This window comes from Chiloscyllium plagiosum, chromosome 21 (genome assembly GCF_004010195.1).
Source record: "Chiloscyllium plagiosum isolate BGI_BamShark_2017 chromosome 21, ASM401019v2, whole genome shotgun sequence".
Classification (NCBI taxonomy): domain Eukaryota; kingdom Metazoa; phylum Chordata; class Chondrichthyes; order Orectolobiformes; family Hemiscylliidae; genus Chiloscyllium; species Chiloscyllium plagiosum.
In genome coordinates, this window is record NC_057730.1 from 21,223,900 (window position 1) to 21,245,320 (window position 21,421).

General features: G+C 42.3%; 1 protein-coding gene across 3 annotated transcripts; it reads left to right on the forward strand.

Moving 5' to 3' along the window:
• The first annotated feature begins 371 nt into the window (after positions 1–371).
• tfap4 (transcription factor AP-4 (activating enhancer binding protein 4)) lies at positions 372–20,755 on the forward strand. Of its 3 annotated transcripts, none has more exons than XM_043711462.1 (7): positions 372–1,465; positions 11,486–11,651; positions 12,079–12,177; positions 13,607–13,777; positions 14,981–15,124; positions 15,335–15,502; positions 20,013–20,755. In XM_043711462.1, the coding sequence occupies exons 1-7, from the start codon at positions 1,377–1,379 to the stop codon at positions 20,178–20,180; spliced, it is 1,005 nt and encodes a 334-aa protein (XP_043567397.1). In that variant the 5' UTR covers positions 372–1,376; the 3' UTR covers positions 20,181–20,755. The 3 variants fall into 3 exon arrangements, with proteins under 3 accessions (XP_043567397.1, XP_043567398.1, XP_043567399.1); XM_043711463.1 differs by lacking the exon at positions 372–1,465 and adding an exon at positions 1,752–2,091; XM_043711464.1 differs by lacking the exon at positions 372–1,465 and adding an exon at positions 2,117–2,470.
• Positions 20,756–21,421: the final 666 nt, after the last annotated feature.

Sequence of the window (21,421 nt, forward strand, 5' to 3'; positions counted from 1 at the left end):
TGGATTAGCCAGCAACATGCTGCGTCCGATGAAGAAATTTAGAAACTTGTTTATAGGTTTCAAATTCTGTAATTCCTTCCATAAACCTCTGTTTCTCTCTTATTTCTTCCCACATTCCTTAAAGTCTACCTCTTCGACAATATTTTAGGTCATCCGACCTAATATAATGTTATGTGGCGCATGATGAAATGTCGCTCTGCAACGTCCCATAAAATGTCTTGGGCCATTAACGGCGCTATACTAATGCAAATTATTGTAGCAACGATTGATTTTTAATCCTGTCACAAAGTTGCTACCTATGAGTTAAATCAAAGTGATAATTTATCAAGTAATTCCCACACGAGTAGTTGGTAATCGTGTGTGTATGTGTGTTTGTGGGTGGGTAGCGAAGGGAACGATTATTGGTCAATCTGTCTCACTGTCTTAACAATGGGACGAAAGATCCTGGGATTTACAAAGCTACAAAAACAAACCCCAAATGACTGAATCACGCTGTGAATTGTCTAAATGTCAGGAACAATGGCATGGAACTTTGTGACCACCTGCTTGGCAGGTACTTTATTCTACTTTTTCTAAGCAACTATTTCTTTGTGGTAGGCGGGCAGCATCGCCCTACCCTGAGTTAATAGGCAGTGGAAATTCAGCAAGTTTCTATTCCTTTCAGAGGAGAAAATAGAATGTTGTTTTTCTGTGGTGCTACAAGGATCGGTCAGCCTTCCAATATTTTAACATTGGAATTCTTGGGTTTGTTGCACTTGATTCCCCCGGAGTTCTTTCCTTACTGGTCAAGATCGAAGCTTTCTCTTAAGTATGCTAGGTAAAATAGCATCCGAATGCTGCCTTGAAATGTGCAAGATGATATGTGGTATCTCTTTAAAGCAGAGTTGGAGTAAGTGGGCGGGTGGGGGTTGGATTTGCGTCTCTGTGTTCTCAGCTGCTCCAATGTCACAGAAGCTGTTGCTTTTCCTCTCGGCGTTGCCAGCCCGTCAGCTGATGAGCCGCTTCACCCCACACACGTAGTGGCGTATGCAGAAACATACCCCCACCCACCTTTAACTGACCATTGCCCATTTCCTTCCCTCTCCGTTGACGCCGGTAGCATCTTTCTTCCCAATTTGCAGAAGCAAACCGGACTCTGGTTGCGCCCTGTCCGGGGGCTCGGCCAGGACCGGGGAATAGTCCTTTGTTTACATGCAATCCCGGTCCCGGCGGAAGGAGGCGGCGGTGCTGCGAAGGCACCAGCTGTTTCCCGCCATTTACAACCATCTGATAGAGCGATCAGCTGGAAACACACACAGAGAACCAGAACTCAGCCAGCCTTTTATTTAAGACGATTATTATTATTTGTGCACAATTATTTTCTCCAGGTGCAAGACATGGAATATTTCGTGGTGCCGACTCAAAAGGTACCTTCATTCCAGGATTTCAGGAAGAGTGAGAAAGAAGTGATAGGAGGTCTTTGTAGGTGTGTACTTTTCTCTCCCCATTTATAAATTTTTAATATATTCCTTATTTTTCTTTTGCTACTAACAAGCGAGGCTCCATCTGCTGTCTGCATGGAGGAGCTTGCACAGCCCCAGGAGGAGGTGGGGGATGCGGTGTTGTTGTTGTTGCTGCTGCTGTTTGCTGAGTGACGGGGCTGCAGCGGCCAGGAAGGGTTCCACGTGGATTCGGGGTTTGGAACGCAGCGGCTCCAGGCAACATTCCAAAGTGGAATGGATACATTCGGAGGTTCCAAACACACCCCACGTGGAAAGAGCTGCAGCCACGTTCTCCGAACTGGTTAAAGGAGGGGCAGGCGAAAACCAATTTCCGATTACTCCTTCCCACTCCTCTCCCCTCAACGGCTATCCAAATAAAACTCCTCACCCAGGGGCCCACGTGCGTCCAAAGTGGTCACTTTCCGGGTGGAGTTTGCGGGTGGGCGGTCGAATTAAAAACACCTACGATGACGATGAAGATGAGGGTGTTGGAAAGATTTCCCCTTCCATTCGAGCGTTCAGCTGCAAGATGTTGATCGACTCTTCCGTCCCCGGAGTTGGGGCCGAGCAGTAATTTGGGCCTGCCTGTTCCTCTGCAGCCCAGCTAGAGGTAGTGGGCGTGGGGCAAACCGGGAGCTGTAGTCCATTTTGGCCGCTCTGAATTCTGGGAGTTGTAGTTTCCTTTTAACTGCCGAAAGATTCCATTCTCAATTATATTTAACCCAATCTATTTCCTCTGCTTATCAACACTGCAAAGGATTGCAATTCTACGACGTTTGATGTTTAAATTATTTTGAATATACAAGGATCAAAAACAAAATACGGCGGATGCTGGAAATACTGGCAGCATCTGTGGAGAGCCAAGTAGTTTGTGTTTGGTCGATGAGTTTTATCAGAATTCAGTCATTGTGAAACATTAATTCTTGTTTCAGTCGTCTCAAATTCTGCCAGACCTGCTTGAGTGTGGAATAGCCCTGTTGGGCTGAATGGTCAGTTTCTGTGATGTAATTCCTGTATATGTCTGGATTTCCAACCTTTTGTTTATTATTGAATATATTGTGTGGGGTTATCAATGGTGCTTACTGGATTACTGATATCTGTGAACTGGTTATTTACATCTTGCTATTGCAATCATTGGTACTTGATTGTACAGAATTTAAAGCAGAGAAACAGGCTAATTGGCTTATCTGCTTAATGCCAAATTTTATATATACATGCACAGTCCTTCTCTCTCATTTATGTATTAAGTCTCTTTTTAAATCTACAAGGGTCACCAAGTTCACCCTGTATAATATAACCTGTGTTACATCTACCCCTGGAGTGTTTGGTTTGTGACAGGGGAGAATGAGCTTTAGTCAGTAACTAACCTGTCTTAGGAGCGATTGATGGTACAGTATAGAAGGAACATTACTTTGTACCTAAATCATTTGGTACCTACCTTGGGAATATTTAATGAGACTATTATTTGAATATATTTATTATTATCAGATTGATTGAGATACAGTGAAAAGTATTGTTTTGCGTGCTGTCAAAACAAATTATACCTTACATAAGTACATAAAGGTAATAGAACAGAATGCAGAATATAATGTTACAGCTGCAGAAAAGGTGTAGAGAAAGATCAACTCTAATATGTGAGAAGTCCGTTCATAAGTTGGATAACGGAGAGGAAGAAGCTGTAGTTGAATCTGTTATGTGTTTTCAAACTTTTTTGTATCTTCAGACCGATAGTAGAGGGTGAATGAGAGTATAAGACCATAAGACATAGGAGTGGAAGTAAGGCCATTCAGTCCATCAAGTCCACTCTGCCATTTAATCATGGATAATGGGCATTTCAACTCTACTTACCTGCACTCCCCCCGTAGCCCTGAATTACTTGCGAGATCAAGAATTTATTAATCTCTGCCTTGAAGACATTTAATGTCTCAGCCTCCACTGCTCTCCGTGGCAATGAATTCCACAGGCCCACCACTCTCTGGCTGAAGAAATGTCTCCTCATTTCCATTCTAAATTGACCCCCTCTAATTCTAAGGCTGTGTCCACGGGTCCTAGTCTCCCCACTTAACAGAAACAGTTTCCCAGCGTCCATCCTTTCTAAGCCATTCATTATCTTGTAAGTTTCTATTAGATCTCTCCTCAACCTTTTCAATTGTAATGAATACAATCCCAGGATCCTCATTATATGTTAGACGTACTATTTCAGGGATCATCTGTGTGATTCTCCGCTGGACATGCTTCGGTGCCAGTATGTCCTTCCTGAGGTGTGGGCCCAAAATTGGACACAGTATTCTAAATGGGGCCTAACTAGACCTTTATAAAGTCTCAGAAGGACATTGTTGCTTTTAAATTCCAACCCTCTTGAGATAAATGACAACATTACATTTGCTTTCTTAATCACGGATTCAAGCTACAAGTCCACCTTTAGAGAATCCTGGACTAGCACTCCCAGATCCCTTTGTACTTTGGCATTTTGAATTTTCTCACCATTTAGAAAATAGTCCATGCATGTATTCTTTTTTCCAAAGTGCAAGACTCACATTTGCTCACTTTGAATTTCATCAGCCATTTCCTGGACTACTCTCCTAAACTGTGTAAATCTTTCTGCAGCCTCCCCTCCTCAGTACTACCTGCCTGTCGCCTAACTTTGTATCATTGATGAACTTCGCCAGTGTTCCCATTTCTTTCATCCAGATCATTAATATATAAAGTGAATAGCTGCGGCCAAACACTGAACCCTGTGGGACACCACTTGTCACTAGCTGCCATTCTGAAAAATAATCTTTTATCCCAACTCTCTGCCTTCTGTCAGACAGCCAATCCTCAATCCATGCCAGTAGCTCACCTTGAACACCATTGGTCCTCACCTTACTCAGCAGTCTCCTGTGAGACACCTTATTAAAGGCCTTTTGGAAGTCTAGATAGATAACACCGCTGGGTGTCCCTGGTCTAATCTATTTGTTACCTCTTCAAAGAATTCTAACAGGTTTGTCAGGCACGACCTCCCCTTACTAAATCCATGCTGACTTGTTCTAATCTGACCCTGCACCTCCAAGAATTTAGAAATCTAGAAGTATTACTGGGGTGGAAGTGGTTTTTGATTGTTCGCTGCTTTCTTGAAGCCATGGGAAATATAGATGGAGTCAATGGAAGGAATGAATGGTCTTGTGATGAACTGGGCTGTGCTCACAACCTTCTGTAATTTTTTGGGGTCTTGGGCAGGGCAGTTGCTGTACCAAGCTGTGATGCATCCAGATAGGATGCTTTCTGTGGAGCATCTATAAAAATTGGTAAGAGTCATTGTGGACATAGTGAATTTCCTCTAGCTTTCTGCAGGAGTAGAGGCGCTGGTGTGCTTTCTTGACTATGGCATCAAAGTGGATGAGTCAGGACAGATTGTTGGTGATACTTATTCCTAGGAACTTGAAGCTCTTAACCAACTCTACCTCAGAACTATTGATACAGACAGGGACATGCCTTCCACTCTGCTTCTTGAAGTTGATGACCAGCTCCTTCATTTGCTGACATTGAGGGAGAGTTTGTTGTCTTTACTCCATGCTACTAAGCTGTCTGTCTCTTTTCAGTACTTAATCTGGTGTCATTAACACATTTATAAATAGAGTTAAAGCTGAATTTGGCCACACAGTCATGTATTTATAAGAGATTGAGTACACAGCCTTGCAGGGCACCGGTGTTGAGATAATCGTGAAGGTTTTGTCACCTATCCTTGCTGATTGCAGTCTGCGGGTCAGGAAATCGAGGACCCAGTTGCAGAGGGGGCAGCAGAGTCCTAGGTCTCGGAGTTTGGAGATGAGTTTGGTTGGAATTATGGTGTTGAAGTCAGAGCTGAAGTCAATGAATAGGAGTCTGTCGTAGGTGTCCTTGTTATCCAGATGTTCCAGAGACTGAGTGTAAGGCAATGCGGTGGTGTCTGCTGTGGGCCTGTTGTGACGGTAGGCAAATTGTCGTGGAGGCTGGAGTTGATGAGTGGCTTTACTAACCTGTTGAAGCACTTCATAATGATGGATGCCATAGCCACCAGATTGTAATCACTAAAGACCGGAGCCTGATATTACTTTGGCACTGGGCTGATAGTGGAAGCCTCACACTGGAGGAAGGAAAGGTTAAAGATGTCTGCAAATGCTCCCGCCAGCTGAGCTACTGTGGTCACTGGACTTTTTTAAGTGTGACATCTTAGAAATTACTTGTACGTAATTTTTTTTTCTATCATGTTTTCTTTCTGCATACGATAGTAGCATGGTTGCGGTATTTTGTAGCATCCTCTTGCAGTGTTTGGTACCCTTGTATTGTTTCCTGGAGTTCAGAATAATCACAGTACAGAAGGAAGCTGTTTTATTCAATATATCTGTGTCTGTTCTCTGAGAGTTACTCAGCCAGTCTCTCTCCCCTGCATTTTCTCTATAGGACATGCACTTGTTTATTTCATCAGATAATTATCTTCTTCCTTTTTTGAAACACACAATTTAATGTGTCTCAATCTCACACAGGAAATGCATTCCAGATTCGAACTAGTGGCTTCATTTTAAAAAAAAAAAAATGTTTTTCCTCATGCTGTTGTTTTCTCAATTACCTTATTGTATCCTCTGGTTTTCAATCTTTCCACTGATCTTATCTGCTTTATTCAGATTGTTTATGATTTTGAACACCTCTGTTAAATCTCCTCTCAGACTTCTCCTCCCAGGGAGAACAGCTCCGAGTCCTCCATTCTATCTTTGTAACTCAAGGGGATGCAGAATAGTAGTTTGTGTTAATGAGTGAGTGACATTTGCTCAGCCCAAAGACAGTTTCTTGGTTCATTGAAGCTGATTTTTAAACTTCAATTTTCTTGGCAGTTCCATCAATTTTGGTTTGTCATTACCTTCTGTTCTGTTACAGAGCTAGGATGCCTGTTCTAAATCACCTTAGCAAGAATGGGAATTAAAACTATGCTATTACTGGTGTTTGAATCACAGCTAATGGAGCTAACTGGCCCCCAATAGTAATCTTTCTAAATTGATCATTAAATATTTACAGCATTACTAGAAAACTGTAATTCAGTGTATCAGAGGAGCTGGGGAATTTAAATAAAATGACCAGATATTAGTAAAAATCTGTCATACTTAAATGTCCTTCAGAACAAAGTGAATAGGATTGGGGCTCATGTACTAGTATACATTGCAAACTGGTTAACAGACAGAACGCAGAGAGAAAGGATGAATCGATAATTTTCAGTGTAACAAACTGTTACTAGTGAGGTACCCCAAGGATTGGTGCAAGGGACAAAATTTTACAATCTGCAGAAATAATTTGGGTGGTGTTCATAATCCAGACTTATTGTCCATCCCTAATTGTCTTCGAGAAAGTGGTGGCAAACTCCTTCTTAAACTGCTGCAGTCTTTGGGTGTAGGGACACCCACAATGCTTCTTGTATGCAGGTTCCAGGAAGGAACAGTGATGTATTTCTAAGTTAAGGTGATGAGTGGCTTGGAGGGGAATTTGCAAATAAAGGTGTTCCTGCGCAACTGCTGTCTTTGCACTTCTAAGCGGGAGATGTGTGTTTGGTGAATGGTATTGAAGGTGCCTTTGTGAATCTCTGCAGTGCATCTTTTAGATGGTACACAATGCTACTATTATATGGTGTTGGAGGGAGTAAATGTTGAACGTGGTTGGTTGCTAATCAAGTGGACTGCTTTGTCCTGGATGGTGTCAAGCTTCTTGACTGTTTTAAAAGTTCATCTATGCACATAAGTGTATACCATCATACTCTTGACTTGTAGATGGTAGACTGGCATTGACGCAACAGGAGATGCAGAATTCCTAGTCTCTGACCTGTGCTGGGGCTAAAGTATTTATATCTAGTCCAGTTCAGTTTCTGATCAACGACAACTCCTAGTATGACGAGAATGGGGGATTCAGTGATGCCAATGCCATTGAATATCAATATTAGATTCTCTTGTTGGAGATGGCCATTGCCTGGCACTTGCATGGTGTGAATGTTAATTGACTCTTGTCAGCCCAAATCAGGATATTGTTCATGTTTTGCTATATAAGGACATGGAACAGCTTTAGTATCTAATGAGTTAAGTATGGTGCTGAACATTGCACAATCACCAGTGAACATTCCCATTTCTAATCCTGTGATGAAAGAAGGACGTTGATGAAGCAGTGGAAGATGTTTGGACCTAGGACACTATCCTGAATAATTCTCACTGTGATGTTCTGAGGCTGAGATGATTGACTTCTAACAACTACAACCATCTTCCTTTGTCCAATTTGACCTCAATCAATGGAGTTTGTCCCGTAATTCCCATTGATTTTCAGTTTTGCTAGAACTCCTTGATGCCATATTTGACCAAGGGCAGTCACTCTCATCTCCTAGAGTACAGCTCATTTCTCAATGTTTTTAGACCAAGATTACAAAGAGGTCAGAAATCCATTATCTCTGGCAGAGGTCAAACTGAGTGTCAATGAGTAGGTTATTCCTTTGCAAGTGCCACTTGATAGAACTGCCAATGACTCCTTCCATGAAGCCCTTTTTTTGATGATCAAGAGTAGACTAATAGGGTGGTAGTTGGCTATGTTTGATTCGTTCTGCTTTTCCTGAATAGGACATACAGAACAATTTCCCATATTGCCAAAGTTATGGTTATACTTGGACAGAACATGGTTAGTTCTGGAGCACAATTCTTCAGTAGTATTGCTAGAATGTTGTTATGAGTCATTGCCTTTGCAGATTCCAGTTTTGTTAAGTCATTTCTTGATATGAGTGAATCAAATTAGTTTGAAGATTGGGGGACAATTCTAATTTTTCAAATTTACAAATGACAAAACTGGATGGCAATGTAAATTTTGATGGGGAAGCAGGGTTGTTTTAAGGGGACAGAAGAGGCTAAGTGAATGAGCTAGACATAAAAGATGGAATATAATGCAAATAATTACAAAGTTATCTACTTTGGTTTAAAAAAAGGCAGAATGTTTCTTAAATGGTGAGAGGTTAGAAAAATACTTGGTGCCAAAGGGATCTGGGTGTCCTTGTTCAGGAGTAGCTAAAAGTTTGCATGCAAGCACAGCAAGCTGTTGGGAAGATAAATGTAATGAAAGCCAACATAACGAGGGAATTTGAGTACAGGAGTAAAGCTGTCTTGCTGCTGTTGTGTAGAGCCCTAGTGTGACTTCGCTTGGAGTCTTGTGTACAATTTTGGACTCCTTATGTAAGGAAGGTTATCCTTGTAATAGAGAGAGACCAACAGAGCTTCACCAGATCAATCCCAGGGAATTGAGGAGTTATTTTATGAGAAGAGTTTGAATTATTCTGTAGAGTTTGGAAGAACGAGAGTTGATCTCATTGAAACTTGCCACATTTATATTGAAGATTTCTTCTGTATGGGGAATCTAGAACCAGGAGTCAAACTCTCAGAATAAGGGGTCGGGCATTTATGACTGATGTTAGTAGGAATTATTTAGAGTAGTGAATTTTAAGTTAAAAATCACACAACACCAGGTTATAGTCCAACAGGTTTAATTGGAAGCACTAGCTTTTGGAGCCCTGCTCCTTCAATAGGTGGTTGTGGAGTACACAATTGTAAGACACAGAATTTATAGCAAAAGTTTACAGTGTGATGTAACTGAAATTATATACTGAAAAATACCTTGATCGTTTGTTGAGTCTTTCATCTGTTAGAATGACCATGATAGTTTCATTTCTTTCATATGTAAATCACAACTTTTCTTTTAAAAGTTACATTCTCAGGTTAACTGTAACAACTGGTGTCAGCCAGATAATATGTTAGCCCCCTGTGTGCCCTGTCTGTGCCATAATGTTTAGACTGATTCTAAACTGAAAAGTGAGTTCAGAGCCTTACATGGATTCATGCAGTTTTTGAGCAAAGTTCAATGTAACTCTGCAAGTACAAATTCACCCCACAAACACATATGTTGCATGTGGGTTTTTGAGTGTCTGTCTGTTTGGGGTGGGGGGTTGTATTTGTGAGTGTAAAGTGTCTAAGTCTGTGAGAGGGTGCATGTGTGCGTGTCTGTAGGAGTGTGTCTAGGGTGGGGGATTGTGAGAGAGTGTATATGTAAAGTGATCTAAGTCTAGGAGGAAGTGTGTCTGTGGGTATTTGTGCGTGCGTGCATAGTGCAGTGGTGGTCACCTGTATAGTGACATGAACCCAAGGTCCTGGTTGAGGCCCTTCCTATGTGTACAGAACTTCGCTATCAGCCGCAGCTCGGCCACTTTACGCTGCTGCCTGTCCCGAAGCCCGCCTTGAAGGATGGTCACCCGAAGGTCTGGGGTCGAATGTCCTGGATTGCTGAAGTGTTCCCCAACTGGGAGGGAACACTCCTGTCTGTTGATTGTTGTGCAGTGCCCAATCATCCGTCGCCATAGCCTTTGCTCGGTTTCCCCAATGTACCATGCCTCAGGACATCCTTGCCTGCAGCGTACAAGATAGGCAACGTTGGCTGAGCCACATGAGTACCTGTCACATACATGGTGGGAGGTGCCCCCATGTGTAATGGTAGTGTACATGTCCACGCTGTGACATGTTCCTGCAGCGCCTATCGTGACAGGGTTGTATGGAGTTGTCCTGAAAGCTGGGCAGCTTGCTACGAACAATGATCTGTTTGAGGTTTTGTGGTTGTTTAAAGGTGAGCAGTGGAAGTGTGGGGAAGGTCTTGGCGAGGTGCTCATCCTCATTGATAATGTGTTGTTATCACATCCCCTCTTTAGCAGTATCATTCACCTCTGTTACCTTTCATTCAGCCAGGTTTGTATCTATGCATGGCAGAGGCTAAGGAACAGATTGGAGTAGAGATGTTTAATTGTTGTTGAGTCAGGAAATTGTGTGGTTGAAGAGTACATGTCAATTTATGGCTGAAATTTTGAGTATTGCAGAATTAAATTGTATTTTTGGTAATATTCCTTTTTCATTTTAAAAGGAAGGATCAATGTAAGATAATGGAGATATTGCATCTGCTTGTATTTCCCGTTATAAATTCATATTTACATTTCTAGGGCAAAAGTGTACAATGTGTCTCACTGTAATTTGTAACACCCCTGTGTGCCACACCACCTCTGACAGGAAATAATAATTCCAGCCTAATTGCTTAATAGTCATAAAGTCATAGAGATGTACAGCATGGAAACAGACCCTTTGGTCCAACCTTTGCTGACCAGATATCCCAACCCAATCTAGTCCCAATAGAGACAGTTTCACTATTGATTTAGACATTTGGGGAAAAAAAACCTCAAAATCAGGGCCAATAGGTATCTTTTGTTTTCTGACTCTTAGCTTTCAGAATTTCCTGCTTCCTGTAAGGACTCCATTCCATTCTCATAGTTTGACTGTCTCCATTGCATCTGTTTTGATGCTGCTGCTTTCCACAGTGGCACTCCTGTCATATCTTCCTTCTCCTTCAGTTGAGGATTGAAATGGCCTTCAATGATGTTTAACCCATTCCCTGTACTTCTGCCCCCACCTGCTGCCACTGCCACCCCCACCACTACCACCATGTAAGGGTTGCCATTGTCCTCCCTATCCATGGTCATCCTTCATCAATTTCGCCACCTCCAGCAAGGTATCACTAGCAAACCAATCTTCTCTTTCCCTCCCTATGACCTCCTCAACAACCTGGTCATCTCCTCCAATCAACCCGAACACATCAGTCCCTTCCCACACAATTTCACACTTGCTCTTTTACCTCCTCCGCCCTCAAGGCCCCAAACGCTCCTTAAATGTGAAGCAGCATCTTACTTGTATTTCTTTCAATCTGTTATAAAACAAAGGACTGCAAATGCTGGAGGATCTTAAAGATCAGAAATTATTTGAGAAACTCAGCATGTTGGGCAGCATCAGTGGAGAGAAAACAATTAATGTTTCGAATCTTGTGACTCTTTTTGGCAATTTCAGTTTTTGTTAACCGTCACCCAAGTGAGCAACTGTGAAAGGAATTAATAGAAAATGAGTGGGAGAATAATGTTATTAATGTCTTGGTAACTTTTCCAGTCTGGCTAATATCCCACTGACCCAGGAATCCCAGAGAGACCAGGAAAGGAGGATACGGAGAGAGATTGCCAACAGCAACGAGCGCCGCAGAATGCAAAGCATCAACGCTGGGTTCCAGTCCCTGAAAACACTGATACCCCACACGGATGGCGAGAAACTCAGCAAGGTCAGGCACAGACTGGTCCTCACCTTCTATCCGCTTGTGCTGTTTGTGGGATCAGAGATGGTTGAGGTGCTTTGATAAGCAACACTGAATCAGACACTGGTTAACATCACTTGGAATTGCAGAGGGTGAGGGTAGGGGCTTGATTTAAATATCTTCTCTTTTGTATTGGTCAATGTGTAAAACAATGTGGGTTTCAACAGTGAAAAAGCCAATTTGTCCAACTGAATGATGGAGTAAAGGCTTTCAATGCTACAAATGATGGGGTCCTGTTGTCAACTATTTAAAATAATGTATCATTGGAAAAAATCCCAAAAATCGGCTTCATTCACAAGTCAGTTTACTCCCAGTGATTGAAGATATTTTGGTTCGGTGATTGAGCTGCTTGGAGGGACTGAGTTCATGCCCATGTGATTTATCTTCCCCACAGGCAGCCATTTTGCAGCAAACAGCAGAATATATCTTTTCGTTAGAGCAAGAGAAAACCCGGTTACTTCAACAGAACTCTCAGCTGAAGCGTTTCATTCAGGTGGGCACTGTGCTTTGAATTTATGGGGAGGGGATGACATGGTGCTGACTATTGGTCATATTTTCCTTGGACACCAGGTATGCTGCTGGACACAGCCCCTGCTGAATCAATGTGTTTGTGTGTCTCATTTGATTTGGAGGTGGTGCAGTTTGATTGGGTTTTTGTGGTTAATGTTAGTAGTGAACTGCATACTGCACCTACTAAAGGAACCTGTTCATGGAGAGCACATGTTGCCCTGGAGACAACAAGTGGTGGGCAAAGGAGCACCAACCTTGACAATAGGATGAAGGGCAACTCATTGAAATTTGCAGGACACAAATCTCTTCTGACAACAGAGAACTGTTTAACTGGCAACTGCATCAATGACCCCAAAGAGTCATTGAAAAATGTGACATTAGCAAATGCAAAGAGGACAGTTGACCATAGCTATAATGAATACTGGGGAATGTATATCTTTGTTTGAGTGGTGAATGTTCATTGAAGTCAGTGCTTTACAAACATATAGAAGGAGGCCATTCAACTCAAGTGCCTCAACCACCTGAGGAAGAAGCATTGCTTCGAAACCTGTTGAACTATAACCTGTTGTTGTCATTTTTGACTTTGTCCACCCCAGTCCAATGCTGGCACCTCCAAGTCCATATTCCTTGGTTGTCTTAGACTTGAAGCATTTCTTGATCTTAGACTTGACTGAAAGTTTTTTATTCATTGTATGAAGGAATCAATGGCTAGGCCAGCATTTATTTTTGAGAGGGCATTTAAGGGTCAACCACACTGCTATGGGTCTGGAGTTGTGTGTAGACCAGACCAGATAAGGGTGGCAGATTTCCTTCCCTGAAGGGCATTAGTGAACATGATGGGTTTTCTTTTTTTTTTAAATTAGTCACCAATGGTTTCATTAGGTCAGCTTTTTATTGAAATCTATTTCAGCATTCATCATGGTGGCATACTATCCCATGTCTCCAGAACATCAGCCTGGGTTTCTGAATTACTAATCCAGTGACATTACCTCCCTGATGATGAGCCCCCCCCCAAGCTTACTTGTAATCATTAATCACATGTATATTTCACAAGGTGTTTTTAACAGTAATTGTGTGTAGGTACTGTGTCTGAAGAGACAATAATCAATTTAAATACAGCAATCTTTCACTAACAACAATAAGGTACATGACAAGATCTTTGGAAAGTAAATATTGCTGAAGACAAATGGGAGAACCTATGTAACATCTCATCTGTCAATGGTGGAGCGTTCTCACTGCCCTGGAGTGTCAGCCAGGATTTATGCTTAAGTCTTGAGCCTGTGAAAGCACAAACATTTTGACTTTGAGGCTGATTTGGTTCACTGGTAACACCCTTTCCTCTGAGTCCGAGTTTAATTTGTGATCACCCCTGAATTAGCTGGCTCCGAGTTTAACAGAACTTTGCCTTCCAGGAGTATAGTGGTTCCTCCCCTAAGCGGAGACGAGCAGAGGATAAGGATGAAGGGATTGGCTCCCCAGATGTTTGGGAGGATGAGAAGCTGGAGGACCTGAAAAGGGAAATGATTGAACTTCGGCAGCAGTTGGACAAGGAGCGTTCAGTCAGGATGATGTTGGAGGAACAGGTTGGTGGCATATGCTTTGAAGCTCTTGCACAGATGAAAGCAGCACCAAATGCATTCTAAGGCACATAGGCCGGGAAGTCCCACATTTGGTCTTTGTGCTGAGTCCACTGATCACAGTTGCTTTAGCACCCTGCCTCAGAGAAGGCAACATAATCCCCTTGTTTGATTTCTTGGATGTTGGCCAGTGACATTGAGTTAGTTGCAGTGCCTCATATTATCCTTTTTATTCCATTCATGTATGAAGTTGGGCATTGATGGCAAGGCCAGTATTTATTCTTCTTAAGAAGTAATGATGGTAAACTGAGTGACTTACTGGATCATTTTAAAGGGTGGCTAAGAATCAACACCATTGCTGTGGATCTGGAGATGCTTGTAGGCCAAATAAGGATGGTAGATTTCCTCCACTAAACAGCATGAGTGAACTAGATGGGAGTTTACAGCAATTGGCCATTCATGACCACCGAGGAGAAAGTGAGGACTGCAGATGCTGGAGATCAGAGCTGAAAATGTGTTGCTGGAAAAGCGCAGCAGGTCAGGCAGCATCCAAGGAACAGGAGAATCGACGTTTCGGGAATAAGCCCTTCTTCAGGCTCGATTCTCCTGTTCCTTGGATGCTGCCTGACCTGCGCTTTTCCAGCAACACATTTTCAGCATTCATGACCACCATCTTAGATGCGATCTTTTCTTATTATTTAACTTAACTTTCTCATCAATCTGTTCAGAAATGTTAATACACATCTCTGGAGCAGGTGGAATTTGCCTCCTGGCCCAGAGGTAGGTACACTACCACTGCACCACAAGACCCCCCACAAGATTTATATTTGAGATTTAATTAACTGAATACATATTCCCCAGTTCTGGTGAAATTTTAATTTGAGTCACCTGCTCAATAGTCCGGGCCTCTGGATCACTCATACTCTGACCTTAATCACTATACTACCTTACTCCTAAATGGCAAACGGACACTGATTGGACATGCAGTAGTCTCTTGAACAAACCACAGGGGCACAGCTGTGGAATGGTGTAAGGGAGTAGTGAGGCAATGGTGCAGCAGACACCTCCTGTAAGACTTGCAGCACCCTGTGTGAAACAGGAGCCCTTCAGTGCATTAGAGACTAAGCTCCTCGCAGAGCCTATTCTAATTTGAACTCTGTAAAGCTCTTCACTGTCCCTCCGAAATTGATGAGGTGCATTTGTTGGCAGGTTCGTTCACTGGATGCCCACATGTATCCTGAGAAATTAAAGGCCATTGCACAACAAGTACAGCTGCAGCAACGGCATCAGGAACAAACCAAGATCCTTCAACAGGAGGAGCAACAGGAACCCGAATCCCAACTTATGACGCAGGTCAGCACTTGCCTCATTAGTGCTAAAGCTATGCATTCTCAGTAACATTGATTCATGATTACACAGGGGTCATGCCTCTTCTAAAATCAGAACAATAATCTTTACTAATATTCATGTGAGTCTTTAGCCAATGACAACTATGGGCTCTGTAAAAGGTTAGCAACCTGATGTGATGCATTTAATGATTGTTCTTTGTTTTGCAACTCTCAGCTCCTGCCAGCGCATGTTTTCCCAGCATCAACCCACCATCCAACTGTCATTGTGCAGACTCCACCCCCACCGGCTTCGCATCAAGTTACCGTGGTGACAATGGGACCATCCTCAGTCATCAATAGCCCTTCCACTACATCGAGACAGAACCTAGACACCATTGTGCAGGTATGGCCACGTAGACGCAATACTGATAGAGATCATCACAGACAAACTCTTACCCCCAAAAGACAGACATGCTCAGCCCGCTCCACTCCATCCCATCCCACTTAGAAAGGAACTTGTCAGTCTGTGACAACGAGCAATCTTCCCTCTCTTCATCACCAGAATTCTTTTGAATTACTTAGTGTAACATCTCAAACAGGATTGACTGCTATTAAGTCATTGTGCTATCAGACAATATCATAACCACTGATTTGGTGTTTGCAGTTATACAGCTCCAGGAGAAATGTCAAGATACAATATGGACCCTCTACACCACATTTTGTTAAATTGACCAAGGCCTTTGACAGTCAGCTGAAAGAACCTTTTGAAATCATCACAAAGGTTTGATAGCTCTATGAAAACATGGTCGCATATGCCCTACATGTTGCATCTTCTGACTCAAGCCCATTATTAATGTAGTTAAACAGGGATGTGTGCTAACTCCAACATGGTTCATGTTTTCTCTGTCATACCTGTCTGATATCTTCCCTGATGTTGAATTTGGCATCAAAATCCAATATCACATGTAGGAAGCTGTTTAATCTGAACCAACTTCAGGCAATGACCAAAGTCTATAAGACCATATTTTAGAAACTTTCTGTTTCCTGATGTCAGTGCGTTAGCTGCTGATTCAGAACTGGACAGGCAATGCAACATGGACTTGTTCCCCAGTGCATGTAACAATTAGGAGCTTATGATTAGCATGAAGAAAGCTGAAGCAATGTACTAGCCTACTCCATGAAAGCCCTATCTTGTGACCAATATTTCAGGCCATGACTAGAAACTGTCAGCTTGGGGTAAGTGTACTTATCTTGACATCATATTCTCTGTCTTTGATGACAAGACACATCCAAGAATTACCAAAGCAGGCATAGTCTTAGGGAGGCTTAAAATGTAAGTCTGAGAAAGAAGAGGAATAAATATGCCTAATGAAATAAAAACAAATTGAGCAATAGTCCTTCAAATTCTACTTTTGGACGGCAAGATTTGAATTATGTACCAGAGTATTGCCAAGAAGCTCAGCTACTTTCTCATAAACTACCTTCAAACTTCTGAATGTCAGATGGCAGGACAAAACCAAGGTCACAGCTGAGCTGGTTTGGTATGTGACCAGAGTGCCTGACACTGAGTGAATCTTTTGCAGAGGGTACAGAGTCATGGGATTTGAATCCATAGCCTGTAGAATGTTAATGTAATGTTGATGGCAGAGTCACATGATTAAGTAGAGTACTCTGGAAGTGAGCAGATGATTTAACCTGAGTGAAGAGAAAGTGTATGTAGAGCAATCTGTAAGTAGATTTTTTACAGAACGTTCCGTGGGCTCCAGCAATGTTACTTTGGGAGGCCCTAGTGTTAGATCCTAAACACATCAAAACGGAACTTGAATTTGGGGTCCATGTGCTGTGATGGTGGCCTAAGGAAGCACCACGAGGACTTTCCAAAGATATCACTTCACAGTTTTGGTTTTGACTTTGAGACCTGAGAGGACCTCATTACATGTGGTTCAAAACAGTGCAGCACGGAGCCTGAGGAAAAAATTCAAGGAGAGCCAATGCTGAGCCAATAAGCTTCAGACAAACCTTAGATTAGCTTCAAAAGCAATCTGTGTATTTGCTGGAACTATGCCAATCATTCCAGATAAAGCATATAGAAGCAGGAGGAAGCCATTCAGTTCCTCTAGCCACCTCCATAATTCAACTAGGTGACAGCTGATTTTCTATCTCAATGCTGTCTCCCTGCACTACTTTCCCCCCCCCCCCCATCACTTGATATGTTTAATATCCTGAAATCTAACTATCTCAGGAAGACCTCCTTCTTGCAGATATGCCAGAATTGAACACAGTTGTTCCAGGTGGTGTCTAAACAGGATCACAATGCTTTAGACATTGAACCGACGATTTATACCGATAATCTAGTTCTTGATGATTTGTATACTTGGACACATCTCCACAGTTCCTAGTCTCTCCCCCATTTAAGAAATATTCTCACTCATCTTTCACAATTGCTTGATTTTTTTCTAGATTGAACTGCATGTGCTGTACTTTAGCACTTATTTATTATGTCTGTGCACCTTTTGTTACATCCTACTCCCATCTACATAGTTTCCTGTGCCGCCTAATTTTATATAGAGAGTGGGCGCTGCTTTGCTTTTTCTTCTCGAGTTGAGGGATATGTCTCCTGGCTGAAAATAGCCAGCTGTTTCAAACAGAATGGAATATCTCTGAACAATCAGTGCAATTGGATTATTTTACCAACTTTGCCTTTAATTTACACTCTTGCCATCACAAGTCCACGTCTGACATTCCTTCCTTTACTCAGCCTATACTGGAAACAGCCCCCTAACTTCCTAGCTCAGTTTAACTGCATTTATTCCTGCAAGGACTCCTCCATTGTACCAGTTTTCCATTTCTGATATCTCTGTTCTTACAATGCTTCCAATATATCTGCATATTTCCTTTATGGAGGATTACCCACCTCTCCCACTTCTATAATTGGCTATGCCTGTTCCTGGACTTTGTTCTCATCTGTTCCCCTCCCTCCTGGAGCAATAATAGGGTTCTCCTTGTCCACATCTTAATGCAAAATCATCTACATTCAACGGATTGTCCTCTGCCTTTCCAGCACCTCCAGTTTCGGCATCATTACCAAATACACCCTTGTCTTCCCTTTCGGCATTTTGAAGCATTCACTTCTCAGTCATTTCCTTTCCTTCCCCTCCCATGCGAGTCCATTTGATGCAACACAAGCTGTGCAAAGCATCAAACACTCACCTCACCACCCCTGACTTGGAAATATATCACTTCTTCAGTATTGCTGGGTCAAAATCTTCAAACCCTCTCCCTAATGACATTGTGGGTGTACCTTCACCAAATGGACTGCAGTGGTTCAAGAAGGCAGCTCACCACTTTCTCAAGGATATCTTAGGATGGACACTAAATTTTTTTTTTAGATTCCCTACAGGTTGGAAACAGGCTCTTCGGCCCAACAACTCCATACTGACCCTCTAAAGAGTAACCCACCTAGACCCATTTCCCTCTGACTAATACATCTAATACTATGGGTAATTTATCATGGCCAATTAATCTAATCTGCACATCTTTGAATTGTGGGAGAAAACCAGAGCACCCGGAGAGGCCCACGCAGACACGGAGAATGTGCAAACTCCACACACAGTCGGCGGAGGCTGGAATCGAACCGGGTCCCTGGCGCTGTGAGGCTCCAGTGCTAACCACTGAGCCACCGTGCTACCCGTTGGACCACCCATTCATTAATTCTTTTTAAAAAAAATAATAATTTCAAGGAAAACAGCAATTGATTTGAAGAAGTAAGAGGATAGGAACAGTCTCATTTCCTTTCTCTTGTGACTCCAAATTGATTCCTAAATAACATGTTACCCCTCTGCAATGTTTGTCTCACCCAGTGGTTCTTCTCCATTGTCCTTGGTCTTACTCCCAAAATCTTTACCTGTGTACAGATCAGCTGCATCCTTTCTGAGATCTCTGCACTGGACACCTTGTGTTCATGGTCCATCTTTGTAAAATATGGTAATTGCCACACCGGCAATTATCCCTCAAACTCTCATCAAGGATTACAGTCAATGTTTTACCATTTACTTTTACTTCTTTCAGTTTGGTGTCCTGTATTCATCACATTCAATGCAGTCAGCAAAACATGAATGAGTAACTGCTTTGCAGAACACTTGTGCTCAGTTATAAATGCGACCTCAAGTTTCTGGTGGTCTGCCAGTGATCCCTACCTTGTCCCATACTGGCCTCATTGTCCTCCGCCTCATTGTCTTCGGCCTCCTAGTGTTCCAATGAATCTTGAGTCAAGCTTGAGGAACAGCACTTGTAATAGGTCTGCATTTTGGTTCCCATTTCTTCTCTGGTTTTCATTTTTCATTTTTTTTCCCCCTTTAATTGCAGCTGTTCATCACTCTGCCATTCACAACTCTGCAAGGCGCACATTTTTCTCCCCCGCTTCTCCCTTTTGTCTTGCATCAAGAACCTTATGTCATTTAATCTTTCTTGTCTTCCACCCTATCACAGATGTTTCCTTTCTTTTTCCCCTAAACTTTACCCCTTTCCAACACAACCCCTTTCACTAGCTTAAAAGCTGTTACATTTTTATATTTTTCCAGTTTTGAAAGGTCATCAAATTAAACTGTTAACTGTTTTATTTTTCCATCTTTACTGCTGAGTATTTCCAGCATTTTGTTGTCTTTATTACAAGTGGGCGTCATGTCAAATTGTTGCCTAGAGTCACTGACACCAACTGCGGCCACTCAGGCAGGTCTATTTGACTTATGAAGCCGCAGTTTGAACCTCTGTTCACTAAAGCTGTCGGTAATTTAATCAATAACTGAAACTTTGGAGCTTTTATAAGAATTTCTTTCTGTACCCTGTAACCTTTGTGTATCTCCCTTACCTCCAATGAGCTGTCGACCACTGAGTTTCTTTTATTTAAATCGCAGGCAATCCAGCACATTGAAGGAACGCAAGAGAAGCAGGAAGAGGAGCAGCGGCGGGTAGTCATTGTCCAGCCTACCCGTGTTTGGTCAGGCGCTGAATCGGAGAGAGAAGCGACAGAAGCACTTGTGCCGCGTGATGAGAAGGGGCCCATGGAGAGGGTTCTCCCGTGACACTACAACTATACCAGGCCGGGATTAATTCAAACATCGTTCCCAATGTTCTTCTCTCAAAAGGAAAAAAAATTTTGGTCTCTTTTTGACCTTCCCAATACTGTAAACAGTCTCAGTCTGGAATGAGAGTTTATCAAAAATCTGGACCATACCAGAAGGGATGTAAAATCCTTTCTTGTGCTCATGACTACCTTGGAATTCATAGCTGAAGTGTTGCTGAGGGACATTTTAGCATCCTTTTATTTTTTTACGTTTTGGGGAGGGGTGGGCGTTTCAAGCACTTACCAATTTGTTCAGTCCAGTGGGGGTAACTTCCTCCCAGTGAGAACTGTGGGCCCCACTTCTACAATCACTGCCCCCACCCCCACTTGTACTGATGTAGATGATTTTTAAGCAATGTCCTTTCATGTAGTTAGTTTGTTAGTTCCTTCCATTTTTCCCTGTATCCATAATCGAGTTTTACGTTGATACAAGGTTTGTGTTCATTGGAAAAACTTCTATTTTGTTAAGAAAGTGGGGAAAAAAGGCACTTGCCTTGCAGAGAGAAATAAAGTTTGTACTTTGTTTTTTTTTAACTATTTTTTTGTGCGCATCTGTTTTTCTATGGGTAGGTGTTAAACATATGTGCAGAAATACATCAAATGAATACAGATTGGAAGACCATTGTCAAATTTGGAATAAATAGGGAATGTTTGACATTTTGCAATGGGTGTGAAGTAGGAAAGTCATGAATTGGTTGTACATGTCTTCCAGTTTTTAATTCTGTTAGCACTAGGATTCCTGTTCCTAAATTATTGCTCCATGACACCTACCATATGTTGTACCTGAGAGAACAGGACTACAGTGTGGGTCTAATACCACCAGTGATCTAAAGGCCTACCAATGCTCTCATTGGCTGTCTGAATACTATCTATCTCCTTAAATCAACAACACCACATTTATGTAGTATGTTGAACATGGTAATAGACTACATGATGCTCACTATGAATGTCGACAAATAAAGTTTGACACTGAGCTACATGAGCTATTAGAAAAGGTGATCAAGAGTGGGATTTTTTGTTTTTAAAGTCAAGTTAAAGGTGGAGCTGAAAAATGTGTCGCTGGAAAAGCGCAGCAGGTCAGGAAGCATCAAAGGAGCAGAGAATTGACGTTTTGGGCATTAGCCCTTCTTCAGGAATGAGGAGGGTGTGCCAAGCAGGCTAAGATAAAAGGTAGGGAGGAGGGACTTGGGGGAGGGGCGT